Source organism: Branchiostoma belcheri, unplaced genomic scaffold (genome assembly GCF_001625305.1).
Source record: "Branchiostoma belcheri isolate BF01 breed outbred unplaced genomic scaffold, Haploidv18h27 scaffold98, whole genome shotgun sequence".
In the NCBI taxonomy this organism is placed as follows: domain Eukaryota; kingdom Metazoa; phylum Chordata; class Leptocardii; order Amphioxiformes; family Branchiostomatidae; genus Branchiostoma; species Branchiostoma belcheri.
This window is the reverse complement of record NW_017804664.1, coordinates 174,547-191,597: the sequence shown is the minus strand read 5'-3', so window position 1 is coordinate 191,597 and position 17,051 is coordinate 174,547. Positions and strand designations below refer to the sequence as shown.

Here is a 17,051-nt window from a genome sequence, read left to right as displayed (position 1 = left end):
AATTAGGTTAAGGTGTAGAAATTTAAAATGAACGCATCAAAATCTGTCCCGCCAATGCTAATATACTGCGTCAATTATTTCTAATCCTGCAGCAAACATGTATTACTATGTTGCAGGCTGTACACAGAAGAGTTACAAAAGGGTTGCAGAGCCCTACAGACTGGAGACCTGGACACGGCAGAGAAGCACTTTGCAGCTGCGCTCAGGGCCGTTCATGTGAAACGTACGTTATATTTGTGCGCTTTGAAATACATAATATGAGCGATTAATACAGAATCTAGTCAAGTATCTTTATATAATCTAAAATCGTTGTTTCCTTAGGACCAAACACAGAACAACACAAGAAAGAGACGGAGCCCCTGTGCAGGTTAAGCGATGTCTACCTGGAAAGAGGAAAGACGTCGAAAGACGGGAGTGACTTCACCAAGGCTGCAGCACTCCGTAATGCCGCACTGGTCAGAGCAAGGACAGAGGACAGGGAAGGCATCAAACAAACAATCCTACAAGTTAGCCAGTTATTTGTTGAGCATGTGCTGGGGATCAAACAAGTAGTGAACACCAGTGACTCGGAGAAACACAAACTGGTGTTGACGGAAAGTCGAAAACAAGTGAAAGATGAACTCGAAAAAATTGAGCAGGAGATCGATCCTTATAGTTTTAATGACGATGATCCAGACATAAGAGAAGTGGAGAAGCAGAGAGCGGAAGCAATCTTTACTTTATTCCAAACAACAATTGTTGAACAGAGAAAAACGTTCATATCTGGCCTTGTAGATGAATGTATGGAGGTAATGGGTCCCCCTCCCTGTAAATACGCCATGATAGGCCTGGGTTCACAGGCCACAGGGTTAGTAACCCCGTACTCTGATCTGGAGTTCGCCATCCTGATAGAGGAGGAAACAGAGAGTAACGTCGAGTATTTCCGCAACCTCACTCACTATCTGCATCTCAAAGTCATCAACCTGGGAGAAACTATCCTCCCGGCCATGGCGATCAAGTCTCTGAATGATTTTTCTAAAGACCCACCGAACAGCTGGTTCTACGACTCTGTAACGCCGCGCGGGTTCGCGTTCGACGGATCCATGCCGCATGCGTGCAAGACTCCACTGGGCAGGGGGGAAACAGCTGAACTTATTCATACACCGAGTGAGATGACATATGTTTTGATAGAAGACGTGCTGCGTTACATGGACAAAATCATGCAAGACGACCCGACTTTCCATTCAAACAAAGGCTACCATCTCGCCACCATATTGGGGAATGTGTGTTTGATCACAGGAGACCAGGACTTGGTCGATGTGTATTCCGACGTGTGGACTCAGCTACTACAAAGCAGTGATAGGTATCTGGTATCTGAGTTACAGGCAATGACCATAATGACTGAAGAAACAAATTTGGAAAAGTTTACACCAGAAGGTCCAGTATCTAGACTCCTAGATGTGAAGAAAGACATCTATCGATTTTCGACCCTTGCAGTGTCGTGTTGGGCACTACTCTATGGTATACAGCCCACCACAATATGGGAGACTATTCAGAAGATGCACAAGAACGGAGTCATCAACAGTGAGAACGCGCATCACTTGATGGTGCTGGTCAGCATCTCAGCAGAACTGAGGCTGCGGACATACATGAACAACCGTGGACAGGTGGAGAACATGTCAGCCTTATCGTCCATGTCTGCTAACACAAATATGGGGGAGAAGTTGAAGAAAGTGTTTTACTTCTCCAATAAAAAACAGCTGATTAGGTACTATGGAACAGCAATGCCTTTAAAGGCCTTTATTCCAGAACTTATCGAAATGTACCCATCGACGGTAGAACCTCCTGTTCTGTTTGACAACTCACCGACGTTACAAGCATCCGTATATAACAGTCTGTGTGAGTACGAAAAGGTAATATCATGCATGGAAGTGTCACTACAGGATGAGGTTGCTAAACACGGTGAGGGAACACCACATCCTGACATCGCCTGGTCACTAAACATGTTGGGTGCCGCCTTTTGGAACCTTAGTGATCACAGAAAGGCCGTCAGCTATTTTGAACAGGCACTACAGATGAGGCGGAGTATCTATGGTGAGGACACTGAACATCCTGACATCGCCGACTCACTTAACAACTTAGGTGCCGCCTGGAGTGACCTTGGTGATCACAGAAAGGCCGTCAGCTATTTTGAACAGGCACTACAGATGAGGCGGAAAATTCATGGTGAGGACACTGAACATCCTGCCATCGCCACGTCACTTAACAACTTGGGTAACGCCTGGAGTGACCTTGGTGATCACAGAAAGGCCGTCAGCTATCACGAACAGTCACTACAGATGTTGCGGAGTATCTATGGTGAGGACACTGAACATCCTGACATCACCGACTCACTTCACAACTTGGGTAACGCCTGGAGTCACCTTGGTGATCACAGAAAGGCCGTCAGCTATCATGAACATTCATTACAGATGAGGCGGAGTATCCATGGTGGGGACACTGAACATCCTGACATCGCCAACTCACTCAACGGCTTGGGTTTCGCCTGGTGTAACCTTGGTGATTACAGAAAGGCCGTCAGCTATTGTGAACAGGCACTACAGATGTGGAGGAGTATCCATGGTGAGGACACTGAACGTCCTGACATCGCCCACTCACTTAATAACTTGGGTACCGCCTGGAGTAACCTTGGTGATTACAGAAAGGCCGTCAGCTATTGTGAACAGGCACTACAGATGAGGCGGAGTATCTATGGTGAGGACAGTGAACATCCTGACATCGCCGAATCACTTAACAGCTTGGGTACCGCCTGGAGTAACCTTGGTGATTACAGAAAGGCAGCCAGCTATTTTGAACAGGAACTACAGATGAGGCGGAGTATCCATGGTGGGGACACTGAACATCCTGACATCGCCACGTCACTTCACAACTTGGGTACTGCCTGTAGTAACCTTGGTGAACACAAAAAAGCCGTCAGCTATGATAAACAGGCACTACAGATGATGCGGAGTATCCATGGTGAGGACACTGAACATCCTGACATCGCCGCGTCACTTGGCAACTTGGGTAACGCCTGGAGTGACCTTGGTGATCACAGAAAGGCCGTCAGCTATCATGAACAGTCACTACAGATGAGGAGGAAAATCTATGGTGAGGACACTGAACATCCTGACATCGCCGCGTCACTTAACAACTTGGGTGCCGCCTGGTGGAACCTTGGTGATCACAGAAAGGCCGTCAGCTATTTTGAACAGGCACTACAGATGAGGCGGAGTATCCATGGTGAGAACACTGAACATCCTGATGTTGTAAAGACACTTTTGGGGCTGAGTTTGGCTCGTAGAGATTACAGAAAAGCCACCAACTATCAAGAATAGTCACTAGAAACGGGATCGGCAGTTAGTTATGATGAAACTATATGATGACATTTGCTGCATGTACATGTATATATGAAATAAAATCTTATTATGAACTCGATCAAACTGCATAATTTTAGTAAGGCAATAAAATACTGACACGGTCAAAACCGCTCACGATTTTTGGCCCCCGGTCCCTCTATTAAATTAAACAGGCAAACAAACAAGACAATAAAGAAACAATACAGAATAAAGAGACATTAAACAAGAAACAAACAACAAGACAATAGAGAATAAGAAGCGCCAAAAAAATAGTTACTCAAGCAACTGGATATGATTTTGAAAACGTCACTTGGTGCAGATTGAAAAAGAGGGTAGCTGCTGATTTCTTTGACCACATCAACCAGATAGATGACAACATCAAGTTCACACAGGAGCCAAGCCATGACAACATGCTCCCTTTCCTAGACACCAAAACTATCGTAGAGGAAGATGGTAACCTTCGTTTCGATGTGTACAGGAAACCAACCCACACTGATCAGTACCTGGCTTTTGATTCCCACCACCCTTTGGAACACAAACTAGCAGTGATCAAAACTCTCTTCCATCGTGCAGACAACATTGTTACTTCAAACCAAGCCAAAACGGACGAACAAAAACACCTCCGAGGTGTCCTGGCTAAATGTGGCTACCAAAACTGGACTTTCAACAAAGCGCTCAAACCTTCAGATCAGTCTAAGAAAACCCAGAAGTGCAAACCATTGACCAACAAAAACAAGGCCAACATCACTATTCCGTATGTCCAAGGCGTATCTGAGAAACTCCGACGGATCTTCCAAAACTTCAACATAGCCACTAACTTCAAACCTCACTCAACCCTCAGACAAAGACTGGTACACCCTAAGGACCGACCTCACAAAGGTACCAAGGCGAATGTTATTTACAGACTCAAATGTGAGGAGCCCAATTGCAACAACACCTACATCGGAGAGACAAGTCGACCGCTCAAAGTAAGATACAAAGAACATTGCCGACCTAGTACGAACGGCTACTCCTCAGCTATTTTCCACCACCTACAACACAACCAGGGTCACTCTTTCAAACTCGAGTCCACGGATATCTTAGACCGTGAAACACGCTGGTGGGAACGGGGCGTTAAAGAGGCAATATATGAAAGAATGTACAACCCCACCCTCAACAGGGAAGGGGGGCTACGGGTCGATCTTTCCGGCACTTGGGATTTGGCACTCCCAGCCCCGAGGACAGACAACACTTAAGCTCCTGTTCTGTATAACAGGAGCTTCAGACTAATTTGCATCATCTTGTCTTGACTTGTCTGACTTTTGTTCCTTTTCGACTTCCAAAAACTTGTCTTCACTTTATTTGAATATCAATCAATAGGTTGTGCTTATAAACCTGCTTTCCCCTCTGGTCTCTCAGTCAATGACGAAAGCTAGTGGATACTAGCTGAAACGTCTGACGTTTTCAAAATCATATCCAGTTGCTTAAATTATATGACGTTTTCAAAATCATATCCAGTTGCTTGAGTAACTATTTTTTGGCGTATCGTATTACCTGGATGTATAACCTTCATCGACGTAGAGAATAAGAAGACTTGGCAAAACAGACAAGAAAGATTCAAGACTAGAGACTTGTGATAGGAGAAGGAGCAGACAGTTAGTAAGGGTTCGAGTATTGTATTCTCGGCCTACGACAAATCTGTGATTTCTTATGTGAATAATGAGAATTTTATACCTTGTAACATGTGTTAGGTTAACATGACTATGTTTATATTATGATAATATAGAGGTCAGTTTGTACTAGAGGGGATTCATTCCTCAAGCTAACCGACATCTTGCACACGCAGTCGTCCCTCAGTAAGACACCTGGAGCCGCATAGTTCCCGTTTAGAACTTTTATTCAGCCTGTCACACGACCGGTTTCGCCTGAGTGGCTTCTTCACAGAGGCTAAATGACACAAGTTCTCACTTGTATACCTTTCCAGTGCATAGTGCCCTCAGGTCATATAGAGGTCATTTACATGATCAATCAGGACATGTTGAATTGAAATATTGCCAAAGGAGATCAAAAGATAGGAATTTCAAAAGCAAAATACTGTAATTTGAGTTATAGTTATTACGATCTAATTTCCAGAATCAATAAAATCCGCTAAACAAATTTACATCAACTCTACATATTTCATGTAGGTATTAGATCTCCAAATACTTGTTAATCGTTCATGTAGTCACCATGCCATTGGCGACCTCATCTTGCACCACCGATACTTTCCGCTAGTCTGCGCTCGTGAGAAGCGAGCGCTCTCACCATCATCATCATCATTTCCAAAATGGCGACGTACAGGGCCAGGTAGGTGTTGTTTTTACTGCGAACCTGTGGATTTTCTCCGTCTTTCCGTCTCTTAAAGTTTCACATCTTCGTCCTAAGACGTTTCTGATCGTCTTGGTTTCTTTCTTACAGGTTGAAGGAGTTTGAGGACTGTCTTGAGACGGAGAAAATTGACGTCAAACATCTTAGATCGCTGTGCTTCCAAGGTAAGACGGATTCGTCTCGTGACCTACTGGCTGTTCGTTGTTTGTTTGTTTGTTTGTTTGTTTGTTTGTTTGTTTGTTTATCCTGTCATCGCGTAAAGTTGAGCTAAATCTTGAGTCAGTTTTCTAAACTAGGCAAGGGGTGCACACTTTCTTTTACTTAGCAAAGGAACGGCAAAACGTTGTCGTTTATTCGGCACGACTTCAGTGAGTTTTCATTGACATAATTTCATACGTGTAACGTTAACATGTTAATGTAGTAAATAAAGTCACAGTCATACACGCACTGGAAACCTGGGTAATCTACAATAGAACCTTAGCTAAGTCATTGTCTTGTTTTGGTGTTTAATGTATGAAATAAAGATTAAAAGCAGAGAAAGAAGGTTAAAGTCGTTTGTTTACATACCAGACTGACCTTTGACCTGTTAGTTGTCAATCCCTTGTTCTGACCCAAATCGCTATTCACCAATTTCACACTTCCCATAATGCCTAGTAAAGATCACGGATATGACGTAAGACCAACCCCCCTCCCCCTTCCTCGATTTCCAACAAGTTCTATCGACAAACTGGTCAACTATCGTTTTGGATTATTCCTCTAGTATAAAGCGCATGCCATAAATAATTGCATTTTTGTTGGAATTAGAGAAAATGACGTACCTTCTATCATTCTAAATTATACGCATGGAGGTCCTCCATGATATACGTAATGCGACCGTGCGAGTAGGAGAGTCTTCGGTAGAATGTAGAACAATAGAAGGAACATCATTTTCTCTAATTCCAACAAAAAATGCAATTATGGCATGCGCTTTATACTAGAGAAATAATTCAAAAGGATAGTTGACCAGTTTGTCGATAGAACTTGTTGGAAATATTACATCGAGGAAGGGGGAGGGGCATGGCCTTACGTCATATCATATGGGAAGTGTGAAATTGGTGAATGACATAACAAACATGTATAACTGTAGGGCTGGTGACAAGTAAGGATTCGATACTGACCAAAGCAGGTCATACATGTATGTGAAGATTGTATAACTTAACTATAAGTCATAATAATTTATAATGAGCTGCTGTCCAAACTGTTTTATTTTGTTCTTTAGGGATCCCCGATGGCCGGGGGCTGAGGGCAAAGTGTTGGAAGGTGAGAACAAAATAAACAAACAATATTGTAACCCCCCTTCTTATACTTCATCTTCATCTTTGCCGGGGCTCTAAGATGTTATACAAGCCCCGGCTACACCCCCATATAGCCCCTATTGGGGCACTTTAGGGGAGGGGGGGAGGCCTTGGTTTAAGGCGGGCAGGCCTCCAGCCTGGCCCGGAAGGACTCAACGGTGGGAGCCATGATTACCGGGCCAGGCAAGGCGTTCCATTGTGGGATGGTGCGGGGGAAGAGGGAATATTTATAGACGTCTGTACGTGTGTGTATAGGTTGGTATTTATACTGATGACTCCCTCGGGTACGCCCCTGAGCTGGCCTGAGCAGTTTATCGGTAGGGATATTAGTAATGTTATGCCCTATTTTGTAAAATGTTGTGGCCATACACACACAAAATAAACACACAACAATGTAAATCCCCGACCCACCTCCACCCCCTGACACATACTCGCATGACATTTACGCACACACACCAAACATGACTAGAAATACAAGACATCATTTCTCAATCAGTCCTTTTTATCATAAATACATAAAAAGTCATCATATATATAGCAGAATACCCTGCAAAAGTGTATGTGAACTTTGAATTATGATAGAACAATTAAGTACTAGTAGTAGTACTGTACATGTAATTGCTCTGTCTTACCTTGACCTTGACCTTCCCCAGATCCTGCTGAACTACCTGCCGCCTCTCACCACAGATTGGCCCGACTTCCTCAAGAAACAAAGGTCAGACACTTAAAGGATGGTTCACTGTCTTAGATGTAACTTGGGTTAACACAGGTTGGACTTTTCATGTTGCTTGATACAACAATGAAGAAATGTCTTTTTTTATTACCCTGGGTGCCAGACTAGTATCGGACCGCTAGCCGTTTCCCTTCGGCAGCCAGAAGCCCTTCTCCTGCCCGGTCGGTCTCAAATACTGCTACAGGGGAGTCTAGACTAGGGGAGTTTGGCTTGTCCTTACAGCTCCAGGGCCAGACAAATTCTCCTGGGCTAAACTCCTTGTAGCAGTAATTTAGACCGGCGGGAGAAGGGCTTCTGGCTGCCGAAGGGAAAGGGTAAGCGGCCCGATACTAGTCTGGCACCCAGGGTAATATCTAATGTTTGTATGAGTTTAGCTGAACAAATGTGCACAGGTCCCTGTGATGTCACTAACTCTACTCTTTCAGTGATATAATCAGCAATTATGCACAAATTTCGATGATGTAATCAGAATCAGGACAAAATATACACAGGTCAAACATACAACGAAAACCGTGAAAAATCAGGGTTTCGCGCGGGTGCAGTACGTTCTGCCGACATGCTGTAGAAGCCAACATTTTGTGTTTTTGGGTTATTTTTGCCATGTTTTTAGTCTTTTTTACTGGGCTTTCCTCTTTGCACTCACTGGAATCCCCCCCCCCCAAAAAAAAATCCAGTGCTAAAAGGAAAGGCCGATATAAAAACTTAAAATCACACCAAAAATAACCCCAAACGCAAACCTCTGCTTGGCGAGTACATGATGGCAGCCCCTCTGTGGTCTTAGTCTCCACCAGATTTCTTTTGCGGGGTGAATAAATCGTAGAAATCGGAACATACAGGTTACCAAAAAAAAAATTGGTAAAATATGCATGGCGTCATCATGTTTTATTGCACTTTTCATTAATTTTTTCGAAGCTGCAGCTCCCCGCCTGGCCAGCTACCTTCTCTGGCCAATTAATACCCTTTTAAGGCCGATTTCTACGATTTATTCACCCACAAAAGAAGTCTGGTGGAGACTACTGTGGTCTGACCCTTACGAGGATGTTTCCCTGTTGCAGAGGGGTGTACCAGCAGCTGTTGGAAGAGCTGATCATCACCCCCGGGAAGCAGGGCTCGGGGAACTCCAGGGAGGACGTCACCTTCGCAGACCATGTAGGTTCTTCTTTCATTCCTTTCCTTTCCTTTCTTTATTCCTCCACTTTCGGAGAGCCGTAAACATTAAAATTCATGATTACACAACATTACAAAACACATAAATTAAAATAATTTTTCTCCTACAGTCATGCAGTTACTATGTTAGAGATAAAATCTGTAACGAGGAACGTATTGAGTGACGTCAATTATCTATGAAAATACTGTCCAGCAGTTTTCATTTTCAATACAATTCAAATCAGATCAGATCAGTTCAGTTCAAACAGTTCCACAGTACATCTCGTGTGTGCTTCACGGCCATGGTCGCCAGGGGGCGTATCAGCCCAGCAATGTTTATCATAAAGTCTTCCCAGACGTTCTCAGCCACTTCCCCTTCCACAATCTCTGCACCGAGGAAGATTTCTGTCAGCCTCTCATCTGACTGCTGGTTGACTGCCGCCATTATTGCGGTGCCTAGTCTGTCAGTCGCTGTATCTACCAGGCTGGCTCTGAGGTTGTTGAAAGTGTTGCACTGTGTTACCAGGTGTCCAACTATGTCCTGTGTTGGTGAGCTGCAAGTAGGGCACAACTTAGGGATGTGGTTTACCGGGACTGTGCTTAGGTGAACCAGTTTTTGTAGAGACTTCAAGTGCTTGGGGTGTTTCCTTGCAAGTGCCCACAGCTTGTGAGGTTCTGAGTTGGTTCTTCTTTCATTCATTCATTCATTCATTCATTCATTCATTCATTCATTCATTCATTCATTAATTCATTCATTCATTCATTCATTCATTCATTCATTCATTCATTCATTCATTCATTCATTCATTCAATCATTCATTCATTTATTCACTCTTTCATTCATACATCCATTCATTCACTCATTCATTCATCCAATCATTTATTTATCCATTCATCCATCTATTCATCCACTCATTCATTCTTTTATTCATGAATTCATTCATTTATCCACTCACTAAGTCACTCATTCATTCATGCATGAATTCACTCATACATTAATTCAGTTATTTATTTATGCATTAATTCATTCATTTATTCCTTCCTTCCTTCCCTCCCTCCCCCAGCCGCTGAACCCAAACCCAGACAGCCAGTGGAGTCAGTACTTCAAGGACAACGACGTTCTGCTGCAGATAGACAAGGACGTCAGGTAAAGTCTTATCATCAATCAAAGATATCAGGTAACTTCTTAGATGTTGTCACCTTAGTTCTTGTAAGGATGAGTATCTGGAGTTCGTAAAAGTTTTGTAGAATATATCATAAGCAAAAAACCAGACTAACATATGTTTTAGGTATGTTTTTGTTTGTTTGTTTGTAACCACCCTACTCTGATGTCCCGATTAAACGTACCGGTACATTTATTTTTTTCGGCCCGAACGTCCACCCGGTACATTCTTATTAGGGACGGTACGTTTATTAATTTTTGGGAAAAAAATCCTTGTCAAAAGTCCTTGTCAAAATCGGCAACGCGGCAGAAAAATGCCTGGTCCATTTTAGCGATATTTACCATGAAAAAAATGTATGTGGTTTATTTTCCCTCTGGTGTTAGTTTTTAGGTCCCGAAACCCCTAAAAAAGTAGAAATTTGCCCACAAGACGGACGGCCGACGTGGGGAGGGCGCCTAGCGCCTGAGCAGCATGACCCGTAAAAAGTCAAAGGTCATAGGGCACCCATATTGCGCAATCACCGTAAAAAAGGGCCGATTTAGCTAATTTTAGGGCGTTTAAAATTGATACAATCACATTATCGATTTTTAAAAAAACAATGAGATGGAAACCAATCGAAATTTTATGCTGAATAATATTTTTTTTCTTCAAAAGTTTTTTTCTTCAGAAGTTTTTCTTCTTCAGAATCCAGACTTTGACCAGACTAGACAATGTACCATACCAAATAATTATTATGTTGAAATGGATTTTGTTGTAGATATACTCATTAAACCCCTATATTTGTACTTAATTGGGCTTGATTTTCTATCTCTTAAGTTAGTCAGATTTTCAACTCAAGTTGCAGGAGAAGGCTTAGCAAAGTGCATTTCAGAAGTGTAAAATGCAATAGCTTCTCCTACGGATTTTGTATTTCCCCAAAACAAGTACAATATATATATACTCATTAATTAAAGTGATATATACTCACTAATTAAATGTAACAGTGAAAGATTTGCCAATATATTGGTATTGAAATAAAGATCACATTTTAGTATCATGCACACACAGTTCACCTGTCAATTTGGTCATTTTCCGGGGGGTACGTTTATTCCGGAGGGTATGTTTATTAGACTTTGACGATTTGTCCGGGGGGTTTGTTTATTCCGGGGGGTATGTTTATTAGGGACATGAGAGTACCTGACCGTTCCATGGCAGCTGCGTCCTTGTTTGTTTGTTTGTTTATTTGTTTGTAACCACGGTAAACCGGTATGTTCCAGGCGGTTGTGTCCGGACATCTCGTTTTTCCAGCAGGCGACAGACCACCCCTGCGTTCCTGTTTTGTTTGCTTGTTTGTTCATTTGTTTATTTGTTTGCTTGTAACCATGGTAACCCGTATGTTCCAGGCGGTTGTGTCCGGACATCTCGTTTTTCCAGCAGGCAACAGACCACCCCTGCGTTCCTGTTTTGTTTTCTTGTTTGTTCATTTGTTTATTTGTTTGTTTGCTTGTAACCATGGTAACCCGTATGTTCCAGGCGGTTGTGTCCGGACATCTCGTTTTTCCAGCAGGCGACCGACCACCCCTGCGTTCCTGTTTTGTTTGCTTGTTTGTTCATTTGTTTATTTGTTTGTTTGCTTGTAACCATGGTAACCCGTATGTTCCAGGCGGTTGTGTCCGGACATCTCGTTTTTCCAGCAGGCGACAGACCACCCCTGCTAACGGCTTTTTTTTTTCTATTTACTTCATCGGTCACCACAAAACAAGGCTCATGGGAGCCACTTAAAACGTTTTGGGTTACAGAACAGCCAGTTTGGACAGATGTTTGTTGTTTGTTTGTAACCACGGTACCCGTATGTTCCAGGCGGTTGTGCCCTTTGTTTGTTTGTTTGTAACCATGGTAACGCGTATGTTGCAGGCGGTTGTGTCCGGACATCTCGTTTTTCCAGCAGGCGACCGACCACCCGTGCGAGCGACTGGTGAATGCCGAGAGCGGGATTGAGACTCTCAGGAAACGCGTCGAGCACACGATCCTGAAGGCAGCAAACGTTGGGAAAAACCGGCTGGGAATCACCGTCACTAACGTGAGATGTGTCCTCTTCTCTCATTGGTTAGAAACAAGTGTTCTCTTTTCTCATTGGTTAAGAGTTTCATGCGTTCTGCTTCTTGATTGGTCTGTGTGAAGGCCATGGTCATCATGTGTCCTATCTTTTGATTGGTCAGGAAGACATTGTTTTGTGTGATTGGTCAGGAAGAGATCTCATATATTGTCTTGTCTCTGATTAATAGAGATTCTTTTCTAACACAACAAAAAGTACAGGGACTTCTGTCTGGTCTTCTACAACTAAAGTTAACAAAGTTAAAGAAGACAACAAAGTTAACTGTTGTCTCAAGAAAATGGTTTCTGGTAAATCTAACCCCACGAACTCCACTTAGTTTAACTGCAGGTGACATCAGATTGTGTGTTTATTCCCAGGCTAGAGCTTGATGCTGAAGGTATTTATTTGTTTGTTTGTTTGTTTTAGAGCACGCGGCGTAAGGTGGCAGTGGAGGAATACGAGACGCTTCCCGAGGGTCAGGAGGCTCACTGGGAGGTGGTGGAGAGAGTTCTGTTCCTGTACGCAAAACTCAACCCTGGGCAGGGATATGTTCAGGTTTGTTTGTTTGTTTATGTGTTTGTTTGTTTGTTAACTGGGAGGTGGTAGAGGAGGTTTTGTTGATGATGTACAGGTGAAGTTGCTGAGTGTGTAAATGTTATATTTTATAGCTGACTTTTGTTGCCAAATTTCTGATGTTCCCATGTTTTCTGCAGGGCATGAATGAGATCATCGGACCGCTGTATTACGTCTTCGCTTCAGATCCAAACAAGGACTGGCAAGGTACGGGCTCAACAGAACTGTTCCTTAGCATGAAACGTTTAGCCCTTTTGGTCATAAGGACTGTTTCTGTCTAATCATGTGTTAGGAACCTTAAAGATGTGTCTAAGGACGTAATATCAAAATTGTCTTTTTTTGATTGGAGTAGAATGAGTCATGGATGTCATTATCCATGTGGCATCTGTGATGCTTTGGATCAAAGGTAAGGGGTTCAAATCCCAGCTGTGATCGCTCACACATAGAAGGTAGTCTTTATAGGGTGGAACCGTTGTTTGTTTATTTGTTTGTTTGTTTAGAACACGCGGATGCCAACACGTTCTTCTGTTTCACCAACCTGATGTTTACTTGTTTGTTTAGAACACGCGGAGGCCGACACGTTCTTCTGCTTCACGAATCTGATGTCTGAGATCAGAGATAACTTCATTAAGATGTTGGACGACTCGGCTTCAGGAATCGGTTCTTCCATGCAGAATGTCTTAACTCTGCTGAAGAAGCACGACCAGCAACTCTGGAGATGTCTGGTAAGGAAAAACACAGTCTTAAACATTCTACAGGTTCTTAAACCTTGTAGTACAGGTTCTCAAACCTTCTAAAGCATCTCAAACCTGCTCTTAGAGTACAAAATGTCTTAACTCTGCTCAAGAAACACGACCAGCAGCTCTGGAGATGTTTGGTAAGAAAACAAGTCTTAAGACTTTTAAGTTGAAGAAGCTAGAAAAGTGTTAGAAAGCCGTAAAAAGTCTTAAAACTTTTTATGGCTTTCTAACACTTTTTTAGCTTCCTAAACCTTCTATAGCTTCTTAAACCTATTTTTAGAGTACAGAAAGTCTTAACTTTGATAAAGAAACACGACCAGCAACTCTGGAGATGTCTGGTAAGGAAACACACAGTCTTAAACTTTCCACAGCTTCTTAAACCTGTTCTTATAGCACAAAATGTCTTAATTCGCTGAAGAAACACCAGTTCTGCTTAGGTCTGCAGTTTTTGTTGGGAGTTGTTCTGGGACAGAATAAAATATTTTTTTCAACAAATATTTTTCTGTCTTCAGTTCGCTGATGTTTGTTTGTTTGTGTGTCCAGGAGGATCGGGGAGTGAGACCGCAGTTTTACCTGTTCAGATGGCTAATGTTTGTTTGTTTGTTTGTTTGTTTGTTTGTGTGTCCAGGAGGACAGAGGAGTCAGACCACAGTTTTACCTGTTCAGATGGCTAATGTTTGTTTGTTTGTTTGTTTGTTTGTGTGTGTCCAGGAGGATCGAGGGGTCAGACCACAGTTTTACCTGTTCAGATGGCTGATGTTTGTTTGTTTGTTTGTTTGTTTGTTTGTTTGTGTGTCCAGGAGGACAGAGGAGTCAGTTCAGTTCAGGCAGTTCAGGTCATCCTCTAAGGTGCCATTCGTAATGTCACTCCATGTGGCTCTGTCTCGCATGGCGGACAGAAGTTCCTCGTCCCGTAAGCCAACCTCTTCCTCGATCAGTTTCTTTAACGTTAGGCACGGACGTCCCCTCCTTCTCTTTACATCTGGTTGCCAGAGAAGCACTTTGGCAGCCATCTCTTCGTGGCGTACCACATGACCGGCAAGGGCCAGCCGTCTGTTCTGAATGGTCTGGGTAATCAGGGGTAGACCAGAGGAGTCAGACCACAGTTTTACCTGTCCAGATGGCTAATGTTTGTTTGTTTGTTTGTGTGTCCAGGAGGATCGAGGAGTAAGACCACAGTTTTACCTGTTCAGATGGTTGACCTTGCTACTGTCACAGGAGTTTAAAATGCCAGGTGAGACAAACTCACAGAGATACAAAATGAATAGCAGGACTGAGACGAACTAGCTAAACACTATACTGTTTATAATTTTATTAATAAAAGAAATATATTAACTTTTAACTTAATTCACTCCCTTAAACTGGAGTATATACATATTAACAACACAGAAATGTGAAAACAGACTGGATCAGAAGCACTGCCAGACATTAGTCAGTCAAACCTTGTTTCTCACAAGTTTTGTTTGTTTCTTTTTCCTCAGATGTGATCAGAGTCTGGGACTCTCTGTTTGCAGATCGGCGAAGATTCGACTTTTTGTACTGTGTATGCTGTGCCATGATCATGTAAGTACTAGTACTGTGCATGTTTCGATGGCCAGATGGCTAGGCTAGCGGACATAGGATATCTAAGGGTCCCAGGTTTAATTCCTGGCATTCCTAAGTAGATGTTGTGTCTTTTAGAAATGCTGATTTGCAACCAACTGCCTCTATGGTCTGAAAAAAACGTTTTTTTTTATATTTTTCTGTATTTTTTTTTCAGCTGTATCCGGACTAGAATTCTGGAGGGGGATTTCTCGGACACCATGAGGACACTACAGGTGAGCCAGTAAAATGGTGAACAGTTTCCAATATCATATGCAGTTGCCTGAGTAACTGCTTTTTGGTGTATGCACTTTTCACAAAACTTCCCAGAAATATTCAGTCTTATTTGCCTGAGTGTTAAATTACAGAACTACCCAGAGACATCCACATTGTTTGTTTGTTTGTTTTCTTTATTTACAGAACTACCCAGACGGAGACATCCATGTTGTCCTGAGGAAAGCTGTGGAGATCTGCCCATCTTGAGACATGCTGCATCTTAGACTTTACTGAAGACATGCCCCTTCTTAGACCCAGTCTTGTGACCTTGTCTACCTTTTCTAAGACATTTCTTGATCCTTAGACCAATTCTGAAGACATGCCCCTTCTTACAACCAGTCTTGTGACCTTGTCTACCTTTTCTAAGACATTTTTAGATCCTTAGAGCATCTGTTCTGAAACAATGCTTATCAGAAGGAATAATCCTATGTCTTAAAGACTGAGACCCTCTACACGTAAATGTCTTCAGGAGTTTTTCTGAAGCTCCTTAAGACTGTCTCAGATCACCTGAAGGTGGCTTATCTATTATCCTCTTTTATCCTTTTAATGTGTGTTTAATTTTAAACAGCAAGAGCCACCAAATTTCTTTAGTTTCATATCTAAGGGAAGTGGTTAATAATTATATATAATTTTGACGAATATTTATACCAAAACACACAACAAACGTTCAGCTACACTAGGGAGCTTTCGAGACGTACTCTGTCTCTTCATCAACCCGATTCACATCTCGTCTTGGAGTTCTCTTGTCAGGTGTCTTGATGGGATAATCACGTGACAAGAGACAGTCATATACAGGTTTCAGGTAGTGACGCCCCCTGTCCCTGTTTCTTTGTAACAAATACCTGTAACCTCCATGCAATGTAGCCAGTTTGTCTGTTACACTGTAACATTTTACATGTATACATCTGCCACATGTTTGCCACTTTATGCACAACCCAGTGTCTGTATTAAGTTACATCAATAAGCAGTCAGCTGAATTAGTAACTGTTACATTTTGTTGATACTTTTAGAATGATTATTTTTGTTAAATTAGCTGATTATTATCAATGCATCTTTATGTTATTTTAACTATTCATAATATTTTGAATCTTTCAATGCAAGAATGACATTTAATGTCTTTGTACAAATATGGAGAAATCATCACAAAGAAAGAAGCCTGGTTTTGATTTGGGATCGGTCTCCCCAGATTAAAATTTTAATGTGGAAAGTGAACAAGTTTTGAAATGACAGTAGAATTGATTTATTTTTACCCATGTTATTTTTCTCCTCAAAGATTCTGCTTTATAGTTTGATTTTACCTGAAAGTCTGCTCTGTTCAGTTCTACCTTCTCTGTCCAGAGGAGGGTGTGGCAGGCTCTGTATATGCATAGCACCTATCTCGATAGGGAAGATATTTTACACTTACAGTTACTGTATTGTTTACCTGTACATAAAGTAATGAAGGTCATGAGATGTGACAATAAATGAAGAAAGCTACCTGGTCTGTTTTCCTCTCTCACTATCCTGTTTAACGTGTTGGTCTTCGGAGTGGTAGACATGCTTCCACACTGATGCTTGTTGGTACTGCACTCTCCATACTGCACGGTACAGGGCTGTTGTATTACAAACTGTTACTCTCTTTGTATATGAGTATAGTAAATGAGTAAGTTATAGTACTTTTTCACACACATACGCACACACACGTGCGCGCACACACAAACATGGGTGC

At 42.3% G+C, this 17,051-nt stretch overlaps 2 protein-coding genes across 2 annotated transcripts in view; both read left to right on the top strand.

Annotated features, from left to right (window-relative positions):
• Positions 1-3,401, top strand: part of LOC109461942 — a 40,536-nt gene extending 37,135 nt beyond the window's left edge. The window contains 2 exon segments of the mRNA XM_019758421.1: positions 93-223; positions 334-3,401. Of these exon segments, the coding sequence (XP_019613980.1) occupies positions 93-223; positions 334-3,401 (3,199 nt within the window).
• A 2,220-nt stretch (positions 3,402-5,621) lies between these two features.
• LOC109461979 (TBC1 domain family member 13-like) lies at positions 5,622-15,959 on the top strand. The gene is made up of 14 exons (XM_019758458.1): positions 5,622-5,702; positions 5,814-5,887; positions 6,982-7,022; positions 7,711-7,772; positions 8,846-8,939; positions 10,001-10,083; positions 11,993-12,167; positions 12,600-12,728; positions 12,887-12,953; positions 13,308-13,471; positions 14,642-14,720; positions 14,968-15,049; positions 15,246-15,303; positions 15,488-15,959. Exons 1-14 carry the CDS (start codon positions 5,683-5,685, stop codon positions 15,548-15,550), a joined length of 1,191 nt encoding a protein of 396 aa, XP_019614017.1. The 5' UTR covers positions 5,622-5,682; the 3' UTR covers positions 15,551-15,959.
• The last annotated feature ends 1,092 nt before the right edge of the window (positions 15,960-17,051 follow it).